This window comes from Acipenser ruthenus, chromosome 14, assembly GCF_902713425.1.
Source record: "Acipenser ruthenus chromosome 14, fAciRut3.2 maternal haplotype, whole genome shotgun sequence".
NCBI lineage: Eukaryota > Metazoa > Chordata > Actinopteri > Acipenseriformes > Acipenseridae > Acipenser > Acipenser ruthenus.
In genome coordinates, this window is record NC_081202.1 from 36,884,674 (window position 1) to 36,911,032 (window position 26,359).

The 26,359-nt window shown below is 38.6% G+C and overlaps 1 protein-coding gene across 1 annotated transcript in view; it reads right to left on the reverse strand.

Annotated features, from left to right (window-relative positions):
• The window catches only part of kcnq1.2 (potassium voltage-gated channel, KQT-like subfamily, member 1.2), a 475,366-nt gene that overhangs the window by 142,538 nt on the left and 306,469 nt on the right, over positions 1-26,359 (reverse strand). The window contains exons 14-17 of the mRNA XM_058985439.1: positions 9,281-9,356; positions 8,125-8,219; positions 6,912-6,952; positions 1,002-1,063 (exon numbers count right to left, since the gene is read on the reverse strand). Coding sequence (XP_058841422.1) covers positions 1,002-1,063; positions 6,912-6,952; positions 8,125-8,219; positions 9,281-9,356 — 274 coding nt within the window. The remainder of the gene's footprint in view (positions 1-1,001; positions 1,064-6,911; positions 6,953-8,124; positions 8,220-9,280; positions 9,357-26,359) is intronic.

Here is a 26,359-nt window from a genome sequence, read left to right on the forward strand (position 1 = left end):
ACAGAACCAGCTGCAGCATAATTAGAAACACCGCGAGCGTTTGGTACACACCTCATAACAATTTATTTTTTTCAACACAACACAGCTGGAGACTAACCCTTTGATTTCAACCAATTTGCTCTCCTCTTTCTATTTAAAAGCTTATAACCTACGTTGACTAAAAAGCATTTTCAAAACCGATAAACATTTGTAAGGAGTAACTAGTGAGTAAGTGAACCTCTAAAACCTTGTTTTTTATTATAGTACAGTTTTAAATATATATGATATAGTGAGAGGCTACCTTTTAAAACTGTCCCATTGTAAACACAAGTCAAAAAGTAATAAGGCACATTGAAAGCATGGTAAAGCATTTTAAAGCCCAGAGAGGTACAGAAAAGCTTACTTCGAAATAAGGTGAATACAGCATTATCCACAGTCTGCAAGTTAGCAGCTTTTTTCTACCCATCACAAACATGACAAATGAAGCTTTGTTTTTATTGTTTCAGTGCAAAATTCACACAACTGTTTTCAATATAACACAATACTTAAAGGAAACTAAGATTTAAAAATTAAAACAGTTACACGACTGCATAGTAAACTGTCATATTTTCATGTGAAATGAAGCATCTGAGATGTTGGTTATGAAGTCTACGAAATAACTAGAAACCTACTTATCAACACTAGTCATCCCAATGAAGTGCATTCACAAAGTGCCACTTAAACAGTATATATCATTTAATATATTCTGGAAACCCTGTCGAATCAAGTAAATTGACGTAATTGCATTTTTCTTCAGTGCAAGGGTAACTTAGATCAATTGTATTAAAAACTATTTCCAACATTTTTGACAGGTAAAAAAGAAATAATGGGAAAGCCACATTTTGCAGACAATTATTAAGTTTCACTTTGATTTTAACTGACTGAAAAAGGAAACTATTTCAAATACCTATATAGCATTTGCATTTAAAATAACCCTTGGCAGAAACATGATCCAATCAGAGCTAATCGTGTACAGATCTTACCTTATCCTCCAGGCGAATCAGTCTGGCTCCTACCGTATAGTATCCTTTGTCTAGACCCTTTTCTAAAGAAAAGACAAATATGGAATGTTACTGTTAGTGTTTTGGCGGTGGTTGGCAGGGATGGGGTTAATTCCTGTCCCTGCCAAAAACATGTGAGAATGTGGCTGCTCCTTAATAGAATAATCGGTGATAATTGGGAGCAGCCACATTCTATAAAAGGAGAGCATTAGGGAGACTACCAGAAAGCTGGAACCAGAGAGGAAAGGTACAGTATTTTTGATTTGTTTGACTGGGAAACAGCTTTGCTGTCCGGTATAGCTTAGACCTGCAATCGTTTAGTTAACACCCTTGGAAGGAGTTAGGTTTTTGGTTTTGTTTATTTTGTTTTGCAGTTTAAAATAAACATACAGGCCTGTCCTGTTTAAAACCTACCTGTGCTTGTGTAGAGTCCCGGTACTGTTCCTTTTACACAAAAGACAATTGAGGACAGTCCCGCATGCGGCAAGCTCACCCTGGGTTTGTCACAGTTACCTTTTTCTCAAATTTCCCATTTCTTAACTTGTTGTTAAATGTAATACTCTTATATATAATGTGCATCAACAACAACATGGATCGATTTTTGTAACAGGTAGAGAATACAGAGGTAAAGTGGCAGAAAAGGTGAAAAAATATGAAAACGAGTAATTGAAATTTGGTTTTATCTTCAATGTTTTTATTTGTTTAGCCGTGCTGTCCAATAGATGTATGAAGCCTTCAAAATTAATTCGACTTCTGGAAATGAAACATCCCACCCTTAAAGACACATTTTTAAAACTGCATGAACGGTTTGGAAAGGCAGATTACATTGATGAGAAAGGTTTCAACTGTTAGCTCCAAAGCACTGAAAGCTTCTTTCAGTGCAAGAAACCGCATTCGATTAGAGAAGATCATGTTTTGGCTGCAGCGATAGATATTTGCAATAAAATGTTTGGGAAGGAATACAATGAGAAATTGAAAGTAATTTCCTTGTCTGACAATACCACCTCAAGGAGGATCGATAACACTATTTAACACAATTTTTGTTCCTGGGTAGTAAGTGTTATTTCTTAATTGCTTATGCCTCAAAAGTATAGAAAATGGCTATTATTCCCCACAAACTTTGCTTTTGTGACCAGGACAGTGATATTTTGAAATTTACCTAGTTCCAATCAGAAAACGGGCGAATTTGTGTCTTTTCGTTCACATAAAGTCAGAAAAAAACAACATAAGAATCCAAATTAACATGTATTTATACTAAAGTAATACAAAAATGACTACAAAAGATTTAGAAGTGAGTAGTTTTTCGAGATTTACGATTATACTGTAAATCACTTTCACGAATCAGCCCCCAAATGTAGTCTCCCATCATGTTCTCGTTATACTGTCCTTGGTAGCGGCGTTCAAAGTCCAGTATATCCTGGTGGAAGCGCTCGCCTTGCTCCTCCGAGTACGCTCCCATGTTCTCCTTGAATTTATCAAGATGAGCATCAAGGATATGGACTTTGAGGGACATCCTACAGCCCATTGTGCCGTAGTTCTTCACCAGAGTCTCAACCAGCTCCACATAGTTTTCGGCCTTGTAATTGCCCAGGAAGCCCCGAACCACTGCGACAAAGCTGTTCCAAGCCGCTTTCTCCTTACTAGTGAGCTTCTTGGGGAATTCATTGCACTCCAGGATCTTCTTTATCTGTGGTCCGACGAAGATGCCGGCTTTGACCTTTGCCTCAGACAGCTTAGGGAAGAAGTCTTGAAGGTACTTGAAGGCTGCCGACTCCTTATCTAGAGCTCTGACAAATTGTTTCATAAGGCCCAAATTGATGTGCAGTGGTGGCATCAGCACCTTCCGGGGGTCCACCAGTAGCTCCCACTAAACGTTGTTCCTCCCCACAGAGAACTCGGTCCGCTGTGGCCAGTCCCGCCTGTGGTAGTGCGCCTTGGTGTCCCTGCTGTCCCAAAGGCAAAGATAGCAGGGAAACTTGGTAAAACCGCCTTGGAGACCCATCAGGAATGCCACCATTTTGAAGTCTCCTATGACCTTGATGCCATCTCAGAAAAATGCAGATATGTATCCACTTAGGCAGCTGGAACTAAACTGAACTGGTGGGCTTAAGGCCCCTGTATTTATACTACTATTTATACTACTGGAAAGTTCTAGAAAGTTCTAGAAGTTACTCCAAGTTTACTCAGCACTGAATCTATCTGGAATGTTCTGGAAAATAGGTAAATTTCAAAATATCACTGTCCTGGTCACAAAAGCAAAGTTTTTGGGGAATAATAGCCATTTTCTATACTTTTGAGGCATAAGCAATTAGGAAATAACACTTACTACCCAAGAAAAAAAAAAAAAATTGTTACACGGTGTAATATGTCATGTGACATTGCAGATCAGTTAATGGAGAAACTACGCAATACTGAAGTATTTGCATTACAAATTCATGAATCGACTGACTTTGCTAATGATGCCTAATTACTTGCATTTGTGGGGATACGGATATATCTGATGGTTCCTTTTTTTGCAAGAAACTACTAAAATGTACATCTAGTGAGGGAATATTCAGATTGACTGAGTTCTTTGTGACAAATGGCATACCCTGGTCAAAATGCACTGGGCTGTGTACCGATGGTGCCAGGGCTGTGACGGGCCTGTGAAGTGGACTTCTTGGATGTGTAAAAAAAGTGGTGCCTTCACTGTATGCTACACAGGAAGTCTTTAGCTTCCAAAAAACAGAACCCTGGGGCTCCTGAGTGGCGCATCCAGTAAAAGCACTTGCGTAGAGTGCAGGATGCGCCCTATAGTCTGGACGTCGCGAGTTCGAGTCCAGGCTATTCCTTTGCCGACCGAGGACAGGAGTTCCCAGGGGGCGGTGCTCAATTGGCCGAGCGTCGCCCAGGTGGAGGGAGGGTTAGGTCGGCCAGGGTGTCCTCGGCTCACCGTGCACCAGCGACCCCTGCAGTTTGGCCGGGCGCCTGCAGGCTTGCCTGTAAGCAGCCCGAGAGCTGCGTTGTCCTCTGACGCTGTAGCTCTTGGGTGGCTGCATGGTGATTCCGCAGTGTGAAAAAAAGTGGTCGGCTGACGGCACACGCTTCGGAGGACAGCGTGTTCGTGTTCACCCTCCCGAGTCAGCGCAGGGGTGGTAGCGGTGAGCTGAGCATAATAAAATAATTGGCCATTCCAAATTGGGAGAAAATAATTGGCAGCGACTAAATTAAAAAAAAAAAAAAAAAAAAAAAACGGAACCCTGAGTTAAATACTGTTCTACAAACAGTTGTTTAGGTGGTACATTTCATTAAAGGTAGATCTTTAAATACAAGGCTTTTTGCCGTGCTGTGTGAAGAAACAGGAGCCAATCATCAAGCTCCTCTTTTTCATTCAGAAGTAAGCTGGCTATCTCACAGGGCTGTTCTGAAACACATTTTTGAATTGCGCACCGAAGTACGTGAATTTTTAGACAACCACGCACAGACGGAACTTGCTGCTAATTTCAACGACACTACATGGTTATTAAAGCTGGCATATGCTGATTTCTTTGGAGAACTGAACAGAGTCAATCTATCGATTCAATGTGGAAATGCCAACATCATGCAGTATGAAAAACAGGAAGCTTTCCATAAGAAGGCAATTAAATGGCGAGAGCGGTGGAAACGGGGGGTTATTTTGATGTTATTTTTGGATTGGAACTCAAAATGAATTCCCAGAGCTTGCAGCAAAGACCTTAAAAGTGGTCTTACCATTTGCAACAATGTACCTGTGTGAAACCGGCTTCTCTTCCTTGACTGCTCTAAAAACAAAATACTGCTCTCGACTTGAACATTACCTCAGACTATGTCTTTCCTTAGCGATATCGCCGAGGATTGAACATTTATGCTTATCACACCAAGCTCAAGCATCACATTAATGTAGGTTAATGAACTTGTACTCCTATAATTGCTGTGGATATTGTTAATAGTAACAGTAATGTCAGCATATGTTTTTCTTATTCCTGTCAGGTGTATTTTTATGATATACAGCATTTACTTTCTTTACTTTAATGTTTTGAATTGCGTTCCAAGAAAGCAACTGAGTGCATGTAAGAATACTTGTCTAGGACAGACATTAACCCACTTTGAGTGCGGGTTCTTGGTTTTGGTGACTTTGTGTCACGTGGTCCGCACGTACAAAAAGGTTAAATTCCCTAAAAAAGATGGGAATTTTGCTTACACTTGGCAGATAAAAATAAAAGATTTACTATGGAAGTTTCACCTTTATTGGAACTACCATAGGGTACATGAGCAGAAATTAACTCTATTGCTCTATTCCATGTGTACTGAATCCTACGCAGGACTTGTGCCATTTCGCTAATTTTAATGTTTTTCTTAATTTGCATCCATTTTGTTATTCTTTGGCTTTATGAAATATGATCAATATTAAAATATTGTTTAAACATAGCCTCACAAGTGGGCCTACATGGGATTCGATACACATGGAAAAAATGAATGTAGCAATAGTTCCTTTTTGAAAATATTAAATGCGAAACAACTAAATATTTTGCCTGTCACTTGTTAAAACTTCAATTTTCTAGATCCTGGTACTCTTAGAAGTCATATTCCTTTTCTCCCAGAAACGTTGGATCAGGATGGTATCTCTGGAATCTGGGGACTTGGCTAGTTTCAATAAATGGAAGGACTACTTCCATATGCAGAACATTCTATCACAACCAGGGTTAAGCTCAGGGTCACCAGCGTCAGGTAACTTGCTAGTTGCTTCTTATAGGGCACCTTCACCATTGCAGTTCTGGTGGTCAATATGCCAAACATCATATAAGGTATGTATTGTACAGGGTGTTATCCACATGGAAACCAAACAAGTCTGACAGGATCGTGGGGGCAGCATCTATAAAGTAGCCTCTCATTCCATCAGATCTAAGAAAGGCGAAGTTACAGAAAGCAAGATTCAGGTGGCCCCATTCTGGACAAAATCCTGGGGATTGTGGGAGCCTGGCCACTGCATCTGCTTGGAACCAGGTATCTTAGAATGAGGGCAGATCTGTTCACCTGAACCTGTGCCTAGAACACTGAGCAATTCAATGTCTAAATGGCTCCTCCTCATAGATGACTGACAAATGGAAATTCCTTTTGTACTCTGCTATTATACAAGAAAACTTAATTTAATGTCATCTCAGTAAAAAGACAACCTCACAATTTAGGCCACTTTTTTTACAGTCCTAATTAGCTCCAGTTGACGGCAATGGAAAGTCATTACAGAAACCCCTTGTATTCAATAGAAGGGCAAAGAGACCTCAAATAAACAGCATCTAAAACTGCTAAATGGGTGCAATAATTTGGCAAAACTAAGGCCACATTTTGTTTGTCCCTTGACTGGTGTCACTGTAAAGGAAAAAAGTGTTTCTGTTTGTACAACACACACCCTGCTTAGTTTGGTGTGAGAACTCTGGAGGTGCAGCAGAAGCCTTAAATTACTGATCACAAGATGAACTTCACTTCACATTCTGTATTATTTTAGGTTTTAACAACTGAATATGAATTATCCATACAGAATCAATACATCCAACTGCACAGCAATTGAACACTAATATTATGTAGCTTATGTTTTATATTTTCAAAACCACAAAGCAAGACACGTTGTATTTAAAAATAACACTTGCCATTTCAAAGAAGTAACTGAACAAGTTCATACTAGAACATAAGGCAAGGGTATTAGCAGCGAATTACAGGTTTCATATCATGAAAAAATAGGTCACTATGACACTAGACAATTAAAAAAAGACACTTTATGAAAATGCTTGTCTACTGGACTTAACGAATTAACACAGCAGTATTTACAGTATGTAGAATAACTTGCATCCTTGCCTGCTAATACAATGTAGAAAAATGTAATCCAATGATTAACTTTACCTGAGAGAAATATCCCCGGTTTTCCCAAAGAGTGGTCCAGTCTGAGTGTAAACAAACACAAACAAATATCAAGTTTGTGTATTTGAATGGAACAAGAGACACAGGGGGTTGATAGTCATAGCAACATATACAGGATATAAATGAATAATTACATGTTCCTGCTAAAAATAACCGCATAGTACTGTAGTTGCTACTGCCACAGATGAAGCTGTAGTGACCCAGACTCATGTTTAAGGTATGATTACTTGGTTACATTTAAAGCATGTTCCTATTGTGTGCACTCAGCTGGCTGTTTCTAGTTTGTTTACATTCTGTAAAGTTGGTTTCAGCTGACAGCACACAAGATTCCACACACTGTGAGGCCTTCTTGCCCTCTGGCACCCTGTACACCAGCCTTTGTACATGAAACAGACCTACTGTACTGAAGATACTGGACTTGTAGGCCTATACATTGTTTTAGTACTGAATTGACCATGACTACAAGGCAATAGCTATTTGACTTTTGACCACTATGAATAACTATTGACTATTGGACAAACTATTTTAGTCATGTGACACCAATTGGGTTACGATTTACAATACAAGGGTTTAATAAACTGAAACGCATGCTCTTCCAGAATATATTTTAAACTTGATTTTAGCATTTTTGAAATTGGCACATTATTATATTGGAAAATATCTTCCATGTTGTAATATTAGAAATTGGAAAGCTATATATTTCATATATTTCTATTAGTCAATGACATTGCTGAATCAAGATAAAAAAAAAAAATAAGATGATCTTCACTTAATTAAGCAATACATGTAAGACCTCCCTCAAGCTATAAAGTGAATAGAAGTGGACCCTTTGTCACAGCCTTGCAATGGCCCAAATTATTTATGTCTGCAATTCAAATTAGTTTCATATCTTTAGTCAGAGAAAGCATTGAACATTGTTGCATTTCATTTAATAGACACATTCTTGCAATATTATGACTGTAAATTCAGAGGACAACTGAAGCAGCTGTGAAATCTTCATTGTAAACTGATTTTTAAAACTTTACAGCTGAGGCTATTCAAAAATTCTTTGGAAATTCACTGAAGATGTGAACAACAAGTAATTGTGACCATAGTTTCAACAATGTTTGCTTTCTGATAACATACATATTTTAAAGTTCACTTCAATTTATGTTGACAGAAAAAGTGTAAAAGTGCTTAAACAAGTAAGCCATACCTTCTCTGCAATTCTTTGATCCGTACCATCATGTTGAGATGTCCCTGAGAATATTGTTCAATGACATCTCGGACATCATAAGGCTTCCTTGCTTGCTGCAACACATACACGTTTTTTGTATTTTAAACAATTAATTACAGCATTGCAGGAATTCTTAGCTGGAGTACAGTTGTGCTTGAAGGTGTACATTAAGATACTCAAGGCCTGAAAACCCACCCTTGCCATTCAGTCCTGGGCTTTAACCAACAGAGCCTCATGAACAGAATTGTGCCATGTGGAGCCCTAAAGTTGCTTTGATGTAGACCAGCTTCAAATTCAAACCGTGGTCACCAGAGGTGAAAGGCAAAAACATTTTACTGTCACGCATTTCTGTTACTGTTGTGCCATGGTAAAAATTGCACTTTTACAGCCTGAAGCAGTTGGCAGATGTCAGTGATTGTTTGTCTGTTGAGGTGAAATTGCTGCATACATTGTGTGTCAGACAGGCTCAGAAAAGACAAATGACTTCCAAATATTCGGGGACATCTCCTCCTCTCTCTTTGTCTGGCCACGTAGAAATTATTATTATTATTATTTATTTCTTAGCAGACGCCCTTATCTAGGGCGACTTACAATTGTCACAAAATCACATTAATCCAGTGCGCACTCCACATTTCTTTTATTCCTCTTTCTTTCTTACTTTTCTTTGCGCACAGTTTAGACCTAGTTTTCACATGTCAACTGAAACGCAAACGCTAACACTGTTGATGGTTTGCTAAATCACTAATTTGAATATAAATGAGGACACTCCCCTTCAGCCCATGTCCAACGCAAATGCTGACTTGCCGGGTGGGCACTAAAGCACGTTGCTAAATCACATACGTGGGCAAAGTCTGTTTGCCCACACGTGCGCCTGATTCTGGTGCACTAACAGTTCATAGCTCAAATATAGTATTTGCGGCAGGGATGTATGACATATATAATGTAGTACTGGTACAAGTTCAGGACAGATTTTGTTAACAATTTTAAGTTTTACTGTCATGATAAATTGTGCAATGCTTTTGTTTTACGTGAGCATGACGACACCTATGGCAAAATATACTGGAATCAGGAATTGTGAGTGTCTTTCCTTTTCCTAATTACTTGAAAGTTTTTCTTGAACACATTTTCCTCTTACCTGAAATTTCCGTCTGGCTACAAAGTACTGCATTCTTCTTATGACTTTGACAGCCGCTTTGTGTGCCTCAGTCAGTCTGAAATAAGAAAACAAACAAAAAGCCAATGACAGGGAGTGAATTTGTTGCACTCTGTGGCAGGAATGAGCCTTTTCTCAGAAAGCAAACCACAGGTATTCCGCGCCAAGACTGCAGCTGTTATGGGGCCTAGGTAGGCAGCACGGCATCCTAATTCAACTCTGAGGACAGGGGACTGATCAGCTTATCAAGCCGTCCACTGAAAAACATCCACAGTTCCAGTTGTATTTACACACTAACTCCCTCCTAGTAAAATACAATTGAAATTTCCTCATATTAATTAATGAGACCCTTGTCAGCTAACAAAAAATCCCAATCTGACACTTTTTCTACTCGATAAGGAAAATAAAAACGCAAAGTAAACTTACTACCACTTTTTTAAAAAAGCATATTCCCATCCCAGACCCTAACTCAGTTCCACACAGTGAAACTCAGGATGTTACACCCAGGCTTACAGCATATAGAAAACAGCAACCTAAAGCTTGTCCAAACCCTTACTGATGTTCATCTCTAGCTACCCTTGGTGTCGTATTTGTATGACTTCCAAATCCACACACAGCACAAGAGACATTCATTTAGTGGTCTTAGCCCCTAGTTCACGTTAGTCCATCACACAGAAACAGAATCTGCTTGACCCAGGATTGAATGAGGAAATTAATTGAAAAAATAAGAAATATATGCCTTTGTAAAAATAAAATAAACCTTCGTAGTGCAACTGCATTGCTGTTGAAGATCATTCATGAAAGCAGGCTGTCAGTCTCCTACAAAAACAAAGTGCCCTCTAGAGACCTGACAGAACACACCGATTTCTCTATGGTTTTTACGACCCCTGGAGAGAAAAGCATACACGCCGATATGAGTTTGTTCAGGTGCCTAAATTAAAGTGGCTATTTAGTGTAAAATTAATGCTTTGATTGCAAGCTTTGGAAAGTAAAGGACACTTTTTTTATCAAACTTTCAGTTTGTTTCAACTGTAAATGATTAGCAAAATAATTTGGAAAAATAACTTTTTTTTTTTTTTTTTAAATGAAGCCGGTATGCCATGTTCTCATATTGTTTGCCGAACTTGGTACTGACAACCAGCTTGTTTGGGTAGGATGTCTTGGGACCAGTTTGCTCAAGCAAATTGTTGGGGTACCATTGCTGATTAGCGGTTTTCCATATTGTCTGGACTTTGCTATCAAGTGGCAGACTTGTGGACCGTGTGGTAGCTAGTACATGTAAGTTTTTCCCACAACTTGTTGCTTAACAAATTCGCTTGGGTGCACCATGGGCACAACTTCAGCATTTATTTTTGTTGGCCTAAAAAAAAAAAAGATCAGCTCTCAATCAAATCTAACGGGTTTAGGAGCAACAGATTAAACATTTAAGGGGAATAGGTGTGATAGTTTAACAAAAAGACAGTACCATCACTGTGTGCAAGTTTTCCCTTACTCCGATGTATTGTACTGCTTTGTGGATGCAGTATGTAACAGTAAAACGATCATTAGCCTGCTCTTGCAAAGTAAAGACATTCAGCCTCAGAACCTTGGAGAACTGGGAGGGCCCAACACGAATTCTCTCTGATGTATTACCCCCACCATAGAGTTAAAAAAAAAAATGCTGTGTGGTAATTTCAATGTTACCGCTGGCAATTGTTGCTAAGGGATTCCAAACAGCACAGAGAAAAAGAAGCACAGATTTTATTGTTGTTCAATTATGATTTAAAAAATTCACACAGTTTCAATGTAATGTCATGTTGTTAAAAATGATTTACCAATCTTGGAGTTGGAGAACACGGCTTTGTTAATCTACATGAGGGAGTGGAAGTCAGACCAAAACTAAAACAACGTGAAACGGCCTGAAGACTATACCATTCTCCGTCTCTATAGTGAGTCAGTCATTAACCAACTTGTCCAACCAATAGTCACTCAACTAAAACATTAATTTAATGAAGCAGGGAGTGGAGTACATTTGAGGTGAAAGTTATGTAACACCATCAGCAGCATAACACTGGGATATGTTAGCTCATATGCTGTACTATATGCTAAAAAGTAATTTTGCAGTTTTCCCATGGTTATACATACTATACATTTATCATGATGTGCCATGTTTTTTAATATGCTTTACTCTACCCCTCTGTGCTTTACAATGCTTACCTATGCTTTACCATGCTTGCACTGTGCTTAATTACACTTTGCTATGCTTTCATTGTGGAAAGGTTTTTTAAGGGAAGATCTTAACATGGTAAAAAAGAAATACCATATACCAGGGTACTACCCTGAACAAACCTTAGCAGTACAATCAGCATTACTGTGCAATGGCAACATGTTGTATTAGGAAGACATATGACACAGTGGTCTTGATGCTGTATGCTAGCACTGATTTTGAACTGCTGTTAAGTTGTTAACATTCTTATCGTTGTATTGCTTTTTTTCTATCAATGCCATTTGGCATTATATTTATATTGCAGTGCAAATGCATTGCCACTTACAACCCTCAAGGATATTTCATTAAATCATGTAAGTGGAATCATGCCGTTATACTGCTGTATTGTGTAATTATAGCTATGCTGTTATTATATAGCACAGGCTGAAACTTGCATCACAGTTTTACTGTATACAAATGCTATGAAAAAAACACCATACTAAGTCAAATACACATTTAGTGCAATGTGTACATCTTTGCAATAGAAACATGAGATTTACAAAGTGAGGGTAATATGTGTATTTTAAGGCAGGTAGTGTCTACCTAGAGTCTCCTGCTTCCCCCCCCCCTCCCCATCCCCACACCCCCACACCAACCACCATCATCATGCATGGCAACCATAAGAGGATGTGGTTAGTGACAGCAGCAAGAGCGACGACCTTTCACCACTGTCAAACACCAAGGTTATTTATTTATTACTTATTCACCAATGCACTTAATTTAACGTTAAAAGTTGTGATCATTTGTACAAGTCGTACAATGTGTACTTGATTTTACTCTTAAAGGTAGCTGTAGTCACGTTTTTCTTTATTATTTGAAATCACTCTTATCCATTTATAGTACTTACTACGTGCCCTTATTGGAATTTACGCTTATAAGCAAACATTTTAACTATAAGATTACTGCTCTTAGTCTATTTAGTTCTTAAATGTAATTATTCATTGTATTCTTTATTTTGCTCTTATTTTGAATTTGACTTTCTACTGATTTTACTGTACTTTATAACTGCTCTTGTCTGTAATGTGGTATTGTGTAATGTGATATGTTGCAATGTGATACTTCGTATTGTGATATTTTGTAACAACTGGATAAGGGTGTTGGCTAAGAAATATAATAATAATAATAATAATAATAATAATAATAATAATAATAATAATATAGATATGATACATACAGTAGAGCCACCACTCACTGAGATATAATGAACTCCCTGTGCCTCAGTCTGACCCTGTAGAGCCACCCCTCACTGTAGATATAATGAACTCCCTGTGCCTCAGTCTGACCCTGTAGAGCCACCCCTCACTGTAGATATAATGAACTCCCTGTGCCTCAGTCTGACCCTGTAGAGCCACCCCTCACTGTAGATATAATGAACTCCCTGTGCCTCAGTCTGACCCTGTAGAGCCACCCCTCACTGTAGATATAATGAACTCCCTGTGCCTCAGTCTGACCCTGTAGAGCCACCCCTCACTGTAGATATAATGAACTCCCTGTGCCTCAGTCTGACCCTGTAGAGCCACCCCTCACTGTAGATATAATGAACTCCCTGTGCCTCAGTCTGACCCTGTAGAGCCACCCCTCACTGAGATATAATGAACTCCCTGTGCCTCAGTCTGACCCTATAGAGCCACCCCTCACTGTAGATATAATGAACTCCCTGTGCCTCAGTCTGACCCTGTAGAGCCACCCCTCACTGAGATATAATGAACTCCCTGTGCCTCAGTCTGACCCTGTAGAGCCACCCCTCACTGTAGATATAATGAACTCCCTGTGCCTCAGTCTGACCCTATAGAGCCACCCCTCACTGTAGATATAATGAACTCCCTGTGCCTCAGTCTGACCCTGTAGAGCCACCCCTCACTGAGATATAATGAACTCCCTGTGCCTCAGTCTGACCCTGTAGAGCCACCCCTCACTGAGATATAATGAACTCCCTGTGCCTCAGTCTGACCCTGTAGAGCCACCCCTCACTGTAGATATAATGAACTCCCTGTGCCTCAGTCTGACCCTGTAGAGCCACCCCTCACTGAGATATAATGAACTCCCTGTGCCTCAGTCTGACCCTGTAGAGCCACCCCTCACAGATATAATGAACTCCCTGTGCCTCAGTCTGACCCTGTAGAGCCACCCCTCACTGAGATATAATGAACTCCCTGTGCCTCAGTCTGACCCTGTAGAGCCACCCCTCACTGTAGATATAATGAACTCCCTGTGCCTCAGTCTGACCCTGTAGAGCCACCCCTCACTGTAGATATAATGAACTCCCTGTGCCTCAGTCTGACCCTGTAGAGCCACCCCTCACTGTAGATATAATGAACTCCCTGTGCCTCAGTCTGACCCTGTAGAGCCACCCCTCACTGAGATATAATGAACTCCCTGTGCCTCAGTCTGACCCTGTAGAGCCACCCCTCACTGTAGATATAATGAACTCCCTGTGCCTCAGTCTGACCCTGTAGAGCCACCCCTCACTGTAGATATAATGAACTCCCTGTGCCTCAGTCTGACCCGGTATGAACAGGAACCCAAAAGTCTCTTTTTTTATTTTATTAACATACAATGAAAAATACAAATTGGGAGTTATTCTTTATTCACACATATATATATATATATATATATATATATATATATATATATATATATATATATATATATATATATATAATATATACACACATGATTTACCTGAAAAGGCTGGTGAAGAGCTTTTCAGAGTGTTCTGTAACAATTTTGGATGTATTGGTCACACATCCAAAATCGAAATTGAACCCTGTGAAAACATTAGGACTGGGCAAAGATGATAAACTGAAGGGAACAAGTCACAGGCTCATGAGACGGTTTGCATTTCTATAAGGCCCTTTTTTCAGGAATGCACAAAATGCTGTAATAAATCACTTGTCTTATAGGAAACATTTGTATGTTTGTTTACCATACCTCTCTGTGCTTTACATTGCTTCCCTATGCTTGACCACGCTTTCACTATGCTTTATTACACTTTGCTATGCTTTTCCTGTGGAAAACCTTTATAAGGGTGAGGGCATAGCTATCCAGGTACCAGTACAAAAGCAAATGAGTAAGCAAATATCTTCAGCTATCAAATCCACACATTCTTTCTATGTATTTATTCAATTACATATAATTCATGTAGAATACAAAAAAGGAATGCCGTGGCATGAACTTTCGTTCTCAAAATTAAACTGACAATGTGTGGCAAAGTGGTTATGTGCAGATGAAGGTAAAGCAGCAGTGATTAATAAACAGACAGACAATTATAATCCAGGTGCAATGTTGTTTAATGGTTTTTTAAATCCAATGGCCTGATGGCAAAACAACAGTAAATAATAATAATAATGGTAATGAAGCAATACAGCGGCGTCTATTGCTTATTTATAATCCGCGGGTTGGCCCCGAAATAATAACAGTCCAGTTTCAGTTCACCCACACGTAACACAAACACAAACACAAACACCAGTCCACAGTGCTTGCTCATAGTGAATACAGTTCTTTAGTGCGAACACAGTGCAGTGATATTGATCCAGGTTTAGTGCTGACCTTTGCTGGCCCACTTTCACACAGAGAACATCACACAACAAGACAGGTTAAGGGGTTGTTCAGATAATAGAGGTGTTCGGATAATCAGAGTCTGGATATTCAAGGTTTGACTGTGAATAGGCCCTTTGTTTTGAACCAGGGACCTCCTGGTTACAAGCCCTTTTCTTTAACCACTGGACCACACAGCCTTCTGCACCATACAGCACCAGTGCAACACAACTTAAAGCAATTTCAAAGAACAACCACCTCAATTTACCAAACACAAATACAATCCCAGATAGAGCAACAAGGGCATCTGGGCATTGCAGTGTCAAAAACGAAAAACAATTAACATTGCATCTTCTAACTTAGTAAAGTGCTGTAGTGAAATATATCTTCAATTTTGAGCAGCTGTTTAAACCCACAGCATGAATAACCTGTCCCAGTCTAATCTATATTCAGCCAAACATTTTGAGCGACTTGTTTTAAAAATGCTTACAGGTAAAAGAGGATATACAGTATCTAAAAAAATCCTTACATACTGTAGCACTCTATCTCTGAGTATGGCCATGTGTCTGACTTCTGATTTCAGAAATTTGGGTGGAGGTGGTGTGGGGGGAGGGGGAGGGGGGGGGGGGGGTTAGTAGGTATGTGAGGACAGTGGCAAGGGGTGTTGAGACGAAGGAGAGCTGCTGCTGGACTGAAAGAAAGATTGGAGAACAGACAAGGAGAGCCAGAGAGAAGCGGGACTAAAGAGAACCAGGAAAGAAACCAGAGACTACACTTAGTTGGCTGTAGCACACGGCCACAACAGTGTGCTTTGGACTGAAATTGTTTTATTTTGTCACAGTCTTCACTACGCTGCTCAACTGTAGCTGTAGCTGTAGCACTGGCTGCTAAAGCAGTAAACTTTACCTGTCAAGTGTCCCGGCTTAATAAATTGCTGAATTTGCGAACCGGAAAGCTCGGTGTGAGTCTGCCTTCATTTCCACGCAATGCTACAGTATAATAGCTTACTAATTTAGTATTCTAGAATATAAAGAAATACAGAAACGTTTCTTACAGTATAGTGCTGAAGCAGGTGGAGGCAGCACAGTGCTGAAAAGTCACATTCTGTACATAATGTAATGTGAAACAATATGTCTTATCTGAACAAGAAACACTATTGCTCCAGTCCTGTATGTTAAAGAGCTGTATGACTTTGGCAGCCACACTTGCAGCCTCAGGTTAAGAACCCGCAGTTTTAGCCCTGATTATGTTGACTGATATGGGTTAACAATACAGCAGGAACAAGTAACTCTGTGGGAGGTGACCTTTTTATGCCATTTAGAAGGTTGCTTGATTACATTGTGTAGGTGGATCGAGAGTTGTTTTGACTGCATAAGATTTGCATGCACTAAATTCATGTAACATTTGACTCCGCAACCCTGTTTCACCTAGGACTTCAATAACTTAATACTAAAGAAAAAGTAAAAGGACAAGGTCTTAGTGATTGGTACAATTCCAATACACTTTTACAAACTATGTACATAACGTTTCTCCCCTTGTTTTAAGAGCTGCTGGAACTGTATGTTGCTGAGTATGATAAATACAAAGAACCTGGTTTTGGCAAATCAAATGATTTTCAATCTACGTTTATTCACCGGCAGGAATCCAAGGCCACACAACACTTATCTTAAGCAATAGAATCCCTAGAAGAGGGCTTTACCGTCTGATAAGGTCTGCCTTTTGCCAAGCCGAAGGAAGGGACTTACCAGATGGTAAAGCCCTCTTTTGAGGGTTCTATTGCTATCAGAAAATGTATACATTAAAAAAAAAAAACATTTAGAGTACAGCCTCTACCTGCTTCAGCATTAAAGTTTGTTTGTTTTTTTCGTAGTTTTTGTTGCTAATGAATACAAACATTTTTTTCAACATTTCATGAGTAATGCGGTTTGCTCAGAATTCCATGTGTGTACATAATTCAGGCTTCAGTGTCCCAGCGGCATCCTGGGTATTTTCAGTAGCGTAAATAATAACTCATACCTCGTAGAAAAAGCGACAAAGGTTTGAGAACAGTTTGTAAAACATTTAAATAAATAAAAGTACTGGTAACTTTCATTTTTTAAATTTGGATTTGAGTCCAGGTTCATGTATTTATGTAAGCTACATGAAAAAAAAGTTTTAGTAATTAAAAATATCTAGTAGTCTATGTATTAATGTCGACCATGCTGTTTGTTCAGTAACTTGTAACATAAAGGTTATTCAATACCTCCTTCCTGGCTTTGTTAGAGAAGAGAGCACTGTCCTGTTGTTACTGTGATATGCTGAAATAAAGTTGCTGAAAGTAATCAGACTGCATCAGGTTATTTTGATTTCTTCAACTCTTCTTTGAAACCGGAGACTAGTTGCTATTGTGGTTATTGTATTGTGGCTGACAGCAAACACTATTCTCGATTTAAAATGTTTATTTTTATTTCCTATACTAAATTTAATAGCTAGATTGAACATATAGGGCAGTGACAAAGCAGACTTGGTCTACATTGACAGATATCATTCAGAAGGCGTGTTATATACTAGAACAGAGATTTCCTTAATCAAAAAAAAGGTCAAATACATGTCAAATCCAATGTCCTTTACCAGAGATTAAGGCCCTTGTATTTACCAGTCAGGTTAAAGGAAATCTCAGATCCATTTTCTAATGCATGTTTAAGTCTGATCATTTATTGAGTAAACATACTACATGCAATGAACAGGACCGATACAACAGATACAGCTTCTTAATATTGCTCTTAGTTAAATGTATTTCCATTACGGAGAAAATGCTCTCACATCCACCATTCTCCCCTACGTTCTGTCTCTCACACCATACTTGTAAAGTATGTGGTAAAATGTCCCGGTCAAAACTGCAGTTCAGCGCTTTCACGCACTTTTAGTGGTTGTAAAGAAACAGGGATAAAACAAAAGGTTTAAACAAATAAATCATTTAAACAAAGTTGTTCAAAAGAAAGCAGTACCCATGCTATGGCTATCACATGCGTTCGCTCTCTAACTCTTTCACTGTTCAGGCAAGGCAAGGCAAGCACCTTCATTGAACCATCTCTCATCCACTGCAAACAAACATTGCTTTGTTCTCTTTAATACGATGTGCACAGGGGTTAATTTACAGTCAATCAATCAATCATCACTTGGCCACATCCCACACTTTTTAAACAATTAAAACATTTCATACTTTTCTAATTAAACAATTAAACCTTAATTATATGGCTGTGTAAAGGCGGCCATTTTGACCCCAGGCTGTTCCACAACTGAGTCCAAGATGGCTGTCCAAGTAGTGGAGTGGACAAAGAATAGAAATGCTAGTATCGTAAAAACATTTTTTAAAGATATTATTATTATTATTATTATTAGTTTATTTGGCAGACACCTTTATCCAAGGTGACTTCCAGGTGTAGGGAGACACAGGGATTGGAGGTAGGAGGGGCAGTGTGGTGATGAGCGGTAGGCAAGAACAAGGGTCTTGAATTGAATAGGTAACCAGTACAGAGTGTGAAGCAGAGGGGTAGAATGAGAGGCGAGGGTGGGAGAAAACAAGATGAGCAGAAGAATTTTGAATGAGCTGAAGGGGGCGGATAGCCGAAGCAGGGAGACCAGCAAGGAGAGAAGAGGTTTGGAGAGGAACGGGAGGAGAGAGACAAGGCGATAGTTCTGGGTGGAAGAAGGGTCAACAGAGGGTTTCTTAAGATTTGGGGGTGATGCAAGCAGTTTCGAAGGCTGAGGGAAAGAAACCAGACAGCAGAGAGGTGTTGATTAGGGAGGAGATGAAAGGAAGAAGAGCAGGGGTACATTTTAAATAGGAGGTGTAGCGCATTAAAGGTAAAGCAACAAAGTCTGGTTTGTGATGGAACACGAAGGAAGAATGTTACAAACAGTCACAAAGAAGTCAGGAATTGGCATATTCCAGTAATAAAGTATAAATTACTACATTTAGCACCGCTGGTGCAACATTCATGTAGTTCAATTTAGTATGACCATCTGCCCCCCCACCCCCCCACCCCTTCTATTCCCAGCACACCCTCGTGTGCACACAGACCTCAAAAAAACAAACACTCATGCAAATTTATAAGCTGGTGAATTGTTATGCTGATGCAAGTTGAATATGTGTGCGTGTGTCTGCAAATTATTTATGAATTTTGTCTGAGTGGTTTCCTATTTAAATAATGTTTTTTCCCCAAATAAAAATGCATTTTAACTAGAGGGTAGGCAAGGGTGGAAGAAACTGTAAAATACCCTGGTATCTGGATACGCTTTCAAGTAATTTTAAGCCCACATCTGGTAGCCTAGCGTTAAACTAATCACAGTAAAAACACACAGGCAGTACCACGATCCTTGAGATCTGCTCTATGTTTTGAGTCCAGAATCTGCTTACAGCCTCTTCTATAGTAGTCTACTCGAAAACTAATTTTATCCAGCTCTGCAGAATTCATTACAATTCTGGCAGTAAACAATGAACTGCATAGTTTTAGATGGGTAACAGGAATTGGAGAATTGATTTATGAAAATAATGTATTATAAAAGAAGTTACACTTTAAAACAATGACCGCAAATCCCTATAAATTCCAAAGCATTTGCTGCTTTTGCTGTGGATTCGAGTTCATTATGAATTTGTGGCCTTTTTTTTACAATTTTTTTCAGAATTACAAAAATCATACAAAACAACAATACAAACATTTGTTATCAGATGTGACTCCTATGCAATCCTCTGAAACTCTCTTAAAATCCATATTACTGATCTGCCATTATTTTAAAGATTACTTTGGTAGGAACTTTGTTTTTTAAATGAGAAAGGTATATTATTGAATTATAGTATTGAAAGCTGTGGACAGCAGCAGTAATTTAAACTAAAGGAATAGTGTATGGTTCGAATTGTGTTACAGGCTCCGAGCAGTGGTTATTTTCATGTAAAAACAGTATAGATCTTGAATGATTCACAATCATTCCTGACCACCTTGCATGTAATACTCAAACTTTTGTTTACATCCCAGTGCTTGCCTTTCCAGTTGCATAAACACGTACCTCAGATGTTGTGTTGCAACGACTCACAGATTTGGAATGATGCCAGATTCACAAATACTTCATCTACAAAGGCCATATCCTAACTCAACTTAGAAAAAAAAAACATCCTGATGCATGTATTTGAAATGGCTCATTTCAAAATTGACAACTATATTGTACTTAAAGGGCAAAAGTTAACAAGTAATATAATATATTTGTTAACTTACAGTCTTCATAGTTACAAATTACATTTTAAACTATTTTACAAACACAAAAAAAAATTAAAATAATTCAAATTGCATGTTTTATTACACAGAAAGGAAAACTAGCATCTGTGATAGAAAGCAAATACTGTCAGCAAATATGTCGTCACAATTCAGGCTTTTCACTACTCAATATTAACGTGTAAGTAACTTCATATGTATTTTATATTACTGTCCCTTAACCTTTTTATAATAATAATAATTATTATTATTATTTATTTCTTAGCAGACGCCCTTATCCAGGGCGACTTACAGTTGTTACAAGATATCGCATTATTTTTACATACAATTACCCATTTATACAGTTGGATTTTTACTGGAGCAATCTAGGTAAAGTATCTTGCTCAAGGGTACAGCAGCAATGTCCCCCACCTTGGATTTAACCCACGACCCTCCGGTCAGGAGTCCAGAGCCCTAACCACTACTCCACACTGTTGCCCTAATATAATAATATCTTTATACAGCGCCTTTCATAGTGGACCACCATCACAAAGCACTTAACACAGGTAGGCTGTGAACTGTGCATTATATGCAAAGTCACTTACAATAGGACATTGATTTAACATCTCATCCGCAGGATGGAGCACAAGGAGGTTAAGCGACTTGCTCAGGGTCACACAGTGAGTCAGTCAGTAGCAGAGGTGGGATTTGAACCAGTGACCTTCTGGTTACACGCCTGGGACATTAGACCACACTGCCTCCTTTTATGATGTATACAATCATTCTCAGTGGTTCTTATTGCAACTACTGTGTGTCTGAAATCCTTTTTAAGATGCATCAGTGTGTGAGCTGCTCTTCACTTCTAGTTGCCTCTCATAGAGCTATGTAACATAGGCTAGATTATTCAAAGTACAGTCCAGAAGTAAGCACCAGTGCCATCTAGTGATCTGCTCTAGATGGGGCTGGCACTTACTAATTTAAAGACACTTTGGCAAATCTAGCCTGCATTACATATGTCTATAGCAGCCAATTAGAACATAAGAGCAGCTCCTAAATTCATTGTCAAAGCACCTTAATATAGACTTAAAAAAAAAAAGCGTAACTACAAACAGAACCACTCAGAATGACTGGAAACATCATCCAGTTTAAGGGAACAGTACAAATAAATACATGAATACATAGAACATGCTTTTTACTGTTTGAATTTACAGTTCTCCAGTGTTTCCACTCGTAAACGTGTGTAAACACGTGAACTAGCAATCCTGTCACAGCGCTGAAACTGTTAAGGAAAAGAAATGCAAATTATTTTAAAAAGTTGGGCCTGGTACTGTATGTTGTGATCTAAATTACAAGCTCCTTTGTCATTAACCACATGCTTATAGTCTAAATAGAAAGATTGTTGTCTCATGTGAATTTGAGACAAGTAATTATTCCTTTCCAGGTTTAGTACATGCTTTATGTGCAGTTTATGCAGAATAATACAGAGTGTATAGATTACCTCTGGATCACACTTTGTGTATTTAAAACAAAGAAATATAAGGAATACTGTACACCCAACTGTATATAAAAAGACCTTTGAGGGCTTTTGGTAGCATATAAATCACAAGAACGCTAGTGTGAGAGATTTACCAATGCCATCAAAAACTAGAGATCAAGAGGTTTGATGAATACTCACATTTCCCACATTCGCGTTCAATTCATATTTTTCATTGGTGTGGCATTTTATTGAATTTGAATGCATTTCATCCTCTTCATAAATGAAAATATTTGAAATCTGCCCATCATTTTAATTTGCTGATTGAGGTGAAGTGAGTGAAGACATTTGTGTTTTGTTAACTAGTAGCTGTATACAGATATAAATGGTTCCTACTAATTCTTATTAGAAAATTGATCCTTTAACTTGATTGGTCATTATGATGTTCCTAATCGCTGGCAAAGGACCTTGAATGTTATCGTTCAAACTATGTTTAATCACTGTTCCACATCAATCCGCGGGAAAATACGTACATACAGTATTCATGGTGTTTGCTGGCAGTGGCAATACAGTAACTGCAATAGCAACTAGTCTCCTGTTTGAATGACAAGTTGCAAAAATCAAACAACTGAATGGAGACTGATTACTTTCAGCGACTTTGTTTAACATATCATAATCACACAGGCCTGGTGCTCTCGTCTCTAAATCCAGGAAGGAGGCTTTGAATCAACTTTATAAACACACTGTGAACAAGTTACTGAACAAACTGCACGGTCAGCACTAGCACATGCAGTCTACTGTGACAGGGTACTCCCCACCCCTGTGCAAATGATGTTTCGTATTATTTTGTATTTGTATTATTATTTTAAAACGTATTGTTTAACTTGTATAAATCACACTGTTCCGTTATTGTTTTAGTACCTCGTGAGAATGAGATTGTCGGCTAGTAATTATGTAACTGGCGTGCAGTCACTCAGATTTATTAAACTTGTGCACAACGTGGCCGAGGGGTTAATAAGATAATTAGTAGCCAGTTAATCCCTCGGTCATAAAATAAAAGACCTGCAGCTTTGGCTGCTCAGGGTGGGGTGTCCAGAGGAGAAAAGAGACAAGTAAGAAAAACACAACACAAAACAAAACAAAACAAAAACACCACCACACACACAACCCACAAAACACAATTGCTATGTATGTTGGTTTTGCAACCAGCATACTACTTGTTGCTATTTGTGTTCCGTTTTGTTTATTTTGTCCCACATGCCCTTTGTTTTGTGTGTTGTGTTTTTGTTTTGTATTTTGTTAATTAAATGTGCCGCAGCGCTTTCAATTACCCTGTTGTGGTTTCCAGTCACTTCCTGGCCTGACATCACCACATACATCATCTTTGCCACCGCTACTTATTATTTTTAATTACTAACACTTTTTAAAATTTATATTTTACTTTTGCAAATAAATTTAAGGACCTAACGGTAATTTAAATACTGAAACTTACACAAATACACAAACCTTCACTCAAATCCTAATTAAAAAATAAAATGTTCCGTTACTTTTATTCTTTTACATGTTTTACAAACAGCACACAAACAAACCATGCTCGCTTTTATGTACAAGGCTCCTGAACTGAAGAACAGCCCCATGTGCAGTAAGTAGAAGATTATTACTTTTTTTTTTAGAACAGGTATTTAGGCTATTGGAAATACCCACGACGCAACATAGTCCACAACTGGGATAATGAAGCCTGAGTGAAGGCTACCAGACCACAGATGGAATTCTGAGGAGACCGCATTACTCATGGAATATTGAGGAAAACATTTGTATTCATTAGCAATAAAAACTAGTGCTGCATAAAACCACGAAAAAAAACAAACAGAAAAACTTTAAATGTTATTTATTTTCAACGTATCCATTTTCTAACAGCAATAGAACTCTCATAAGAGGGCTCCACCGTAGGTCAAGGCCCTTCTCGTTATGTTAAATGCCCTTACACTTGGCTAATTTAATGGCAATCTTCGGGTAATATGATTAATTAGAATAATGTATTAGTTAGAATATGCTATAGACTGCTGAGGATTTTTCAGCAAATAAGAGTAATCACATCACAGAAAACCCCAATTCAACTGTACCATTTTGTGTTTTTACCATGAATGATGTATTCGCCATATCAGTACGGTTGACACCACTTGTTTCACAAAGTCATACCTGAGGCACCTCTCAGAATTCCATTCAACTGCAAAGTCAGTTCAAAGCATTGACATAACAATGGGCCGGGTATCTCAGCCACTTAACAGTATTCTCTTCCTCAACCTTTTCCCTCTTTTCAATGAAAATGACAAGACAATATACTGGTAAATTAAAGGTTGGTAATGATTAGAAAGCAAATATAGCCAGACAATATACATTTATATGGCTTTGCAATATAAAAATCATAATAGTCTGATAAGCTGAGCTTTTGCAAAATGCAAATCATTAGAATTATTTTGTTTTTACAGATTTACTTCCTGTGCAGCATGTACTGTATAAGGATGCCATCTGGCCCTGAATCCTGTGTTCTGCATAATAAGTTAACTCAAGGCTCTGATGGTTTCCTAACACCTGTACACAGGAAGTGATCATAAGTTTCACAGATATAAAAAATAAAAACTATCTTCAGAAAAACAAAGTCATGTCACACTATATTCTTCAATTGAATGTACTTACTAAACCACAGTAACATACATTTTGTGTTAATAGTTAATACATGTATGAACTAATAAAAAAAGGAATAATCATATACAAATTATATTGGCAAAACATGCAGAACCTCATTTCAGTGATATGATTGACATATTCATTAAAGCTAATTGGCATATTCCACATCCATGGCATGCATTTTGAATGTCATTAGAATCCACTGGGGATCCATTATTAATTTAACATGTTATAACAAATATGAAAGCAATATTGAAAGAATGCTTTTTGAACAAAGAAAGTGGAGCTTATTGTTCTACCACACAGCAAATATAAACCACAGTGGTTTTATATTTCCAGGACCAACGGAAGCCTAATTTGAGTGTCCCAAATGTGGTACAATATGGTTGTGCTTATATGCAAAGAATGTTATGCTTTTATTGTTGTATTTTAGTTTTTTTATATGACATCGGGGACAAAGACAGGCCTTGATCTCAAGATACTTCAGCTTTGATCAAGGGTGGGGAATTTCTTGCAACTAAATACCCACAATAAGAGTTGCAGCCACACATATGAAGATCAAACAAACAATAATTGACAACAATGAGAAATAAGAAGCTTGTTTTTTAAGCTCTTGTTCAGAGAATCATGAATAACAAAAGGAAAATGAAGCACATCTGTAGTGCAGTTGCGTCCCCTGAGCCCATCACACTCGCAAGCTACCTCCCCTAGCCTCTATCGAGCTGAAGGAATGCTGTGGTTAGTTGACCAGGGATAGCGTGACACGCACTGAGTACAAACTCATTTTACAGTTACCAAGGAATAAAAGGTCTGATAGCAACTAAATATTTCACACCTGGATAAAACACATAATTTTCAATTTGACCCACCCATTCTAAAGTAAAAAGACAAAAATGTTCCACCTACTTAGTAAACAGGTTGAAAAGGCACTGCTGGATAAACACTGCACTGTGGTTTATATGTAGTCAACGAATAGGCAATGAATAGACTTCTTTACATTCATTTATAGAATAATAAAAGCAACCAGGATGCAGGTTTTTCAAGTTGATATTCTGTAGTATGTAAGAAGGAGTGCCTACGATTTGCTTACAGACTAAATGTTGGGAGCTTTAAAGTATCTTGGTAAAATATCCATACCAGTGTGGCACCATATTTAGCCTGAGCAATGTCTCCTCCTTATCTACTGTGTTTCCATTACTGGTACTGATGTAATCTGCTAATACTTCTACTAGGGGGTACACTGGTATTAAAATAGTATCCCAGGGCCCCACAGTGGCTCATTTGGTAAAGGCATAGTGTGCAGCATGAGTCATACAGAAGGGAGCACAGGTTTGCATCCTGGCTGTGCAAAGTTGCCAATCATTGCTGGGGATTCCACTTGGAGTGGGTTAGGGGAAATCAGCAAGGACTGGTTCACTTCAATGTGCTACAGTGGACCCTAGTGACTGGGCACCTGGTGAGCTCAAAGCAGAAACCTGCACGGATGACCGTTGTCTTCCAGGGCCCTGTAGCTCGTAGCGTTCTAAAGAGCCAATTGGCTTGGTTGTGGGATCAGAGGACGCCTGAGCTGCTGTGGGGAATTGCTGAACATAATTGTAAAGTTTAAGTTGTGGAAAAACATGAGGGCAATTACTTGGGCATACTAAATGTATATCAAATATTTCCATTTCTAGGAGGGTTGTCCTTTGCACACAAATGTAACATTCACAAAGGGATGGATGAAACTTTGACTTACAGCAAGGTAGAAATGTTCACTTTGAATTTGGCTTGTCAACAGACCCAGTACCCAGTAAGGATTGTCTCACATCCTAACAAAAGAGGCCTGGTAGAGCCTGGCGATTATGGCAATGTCTGAAGGGGCACTGAATTTCTCCTTCCCACAATGAAGA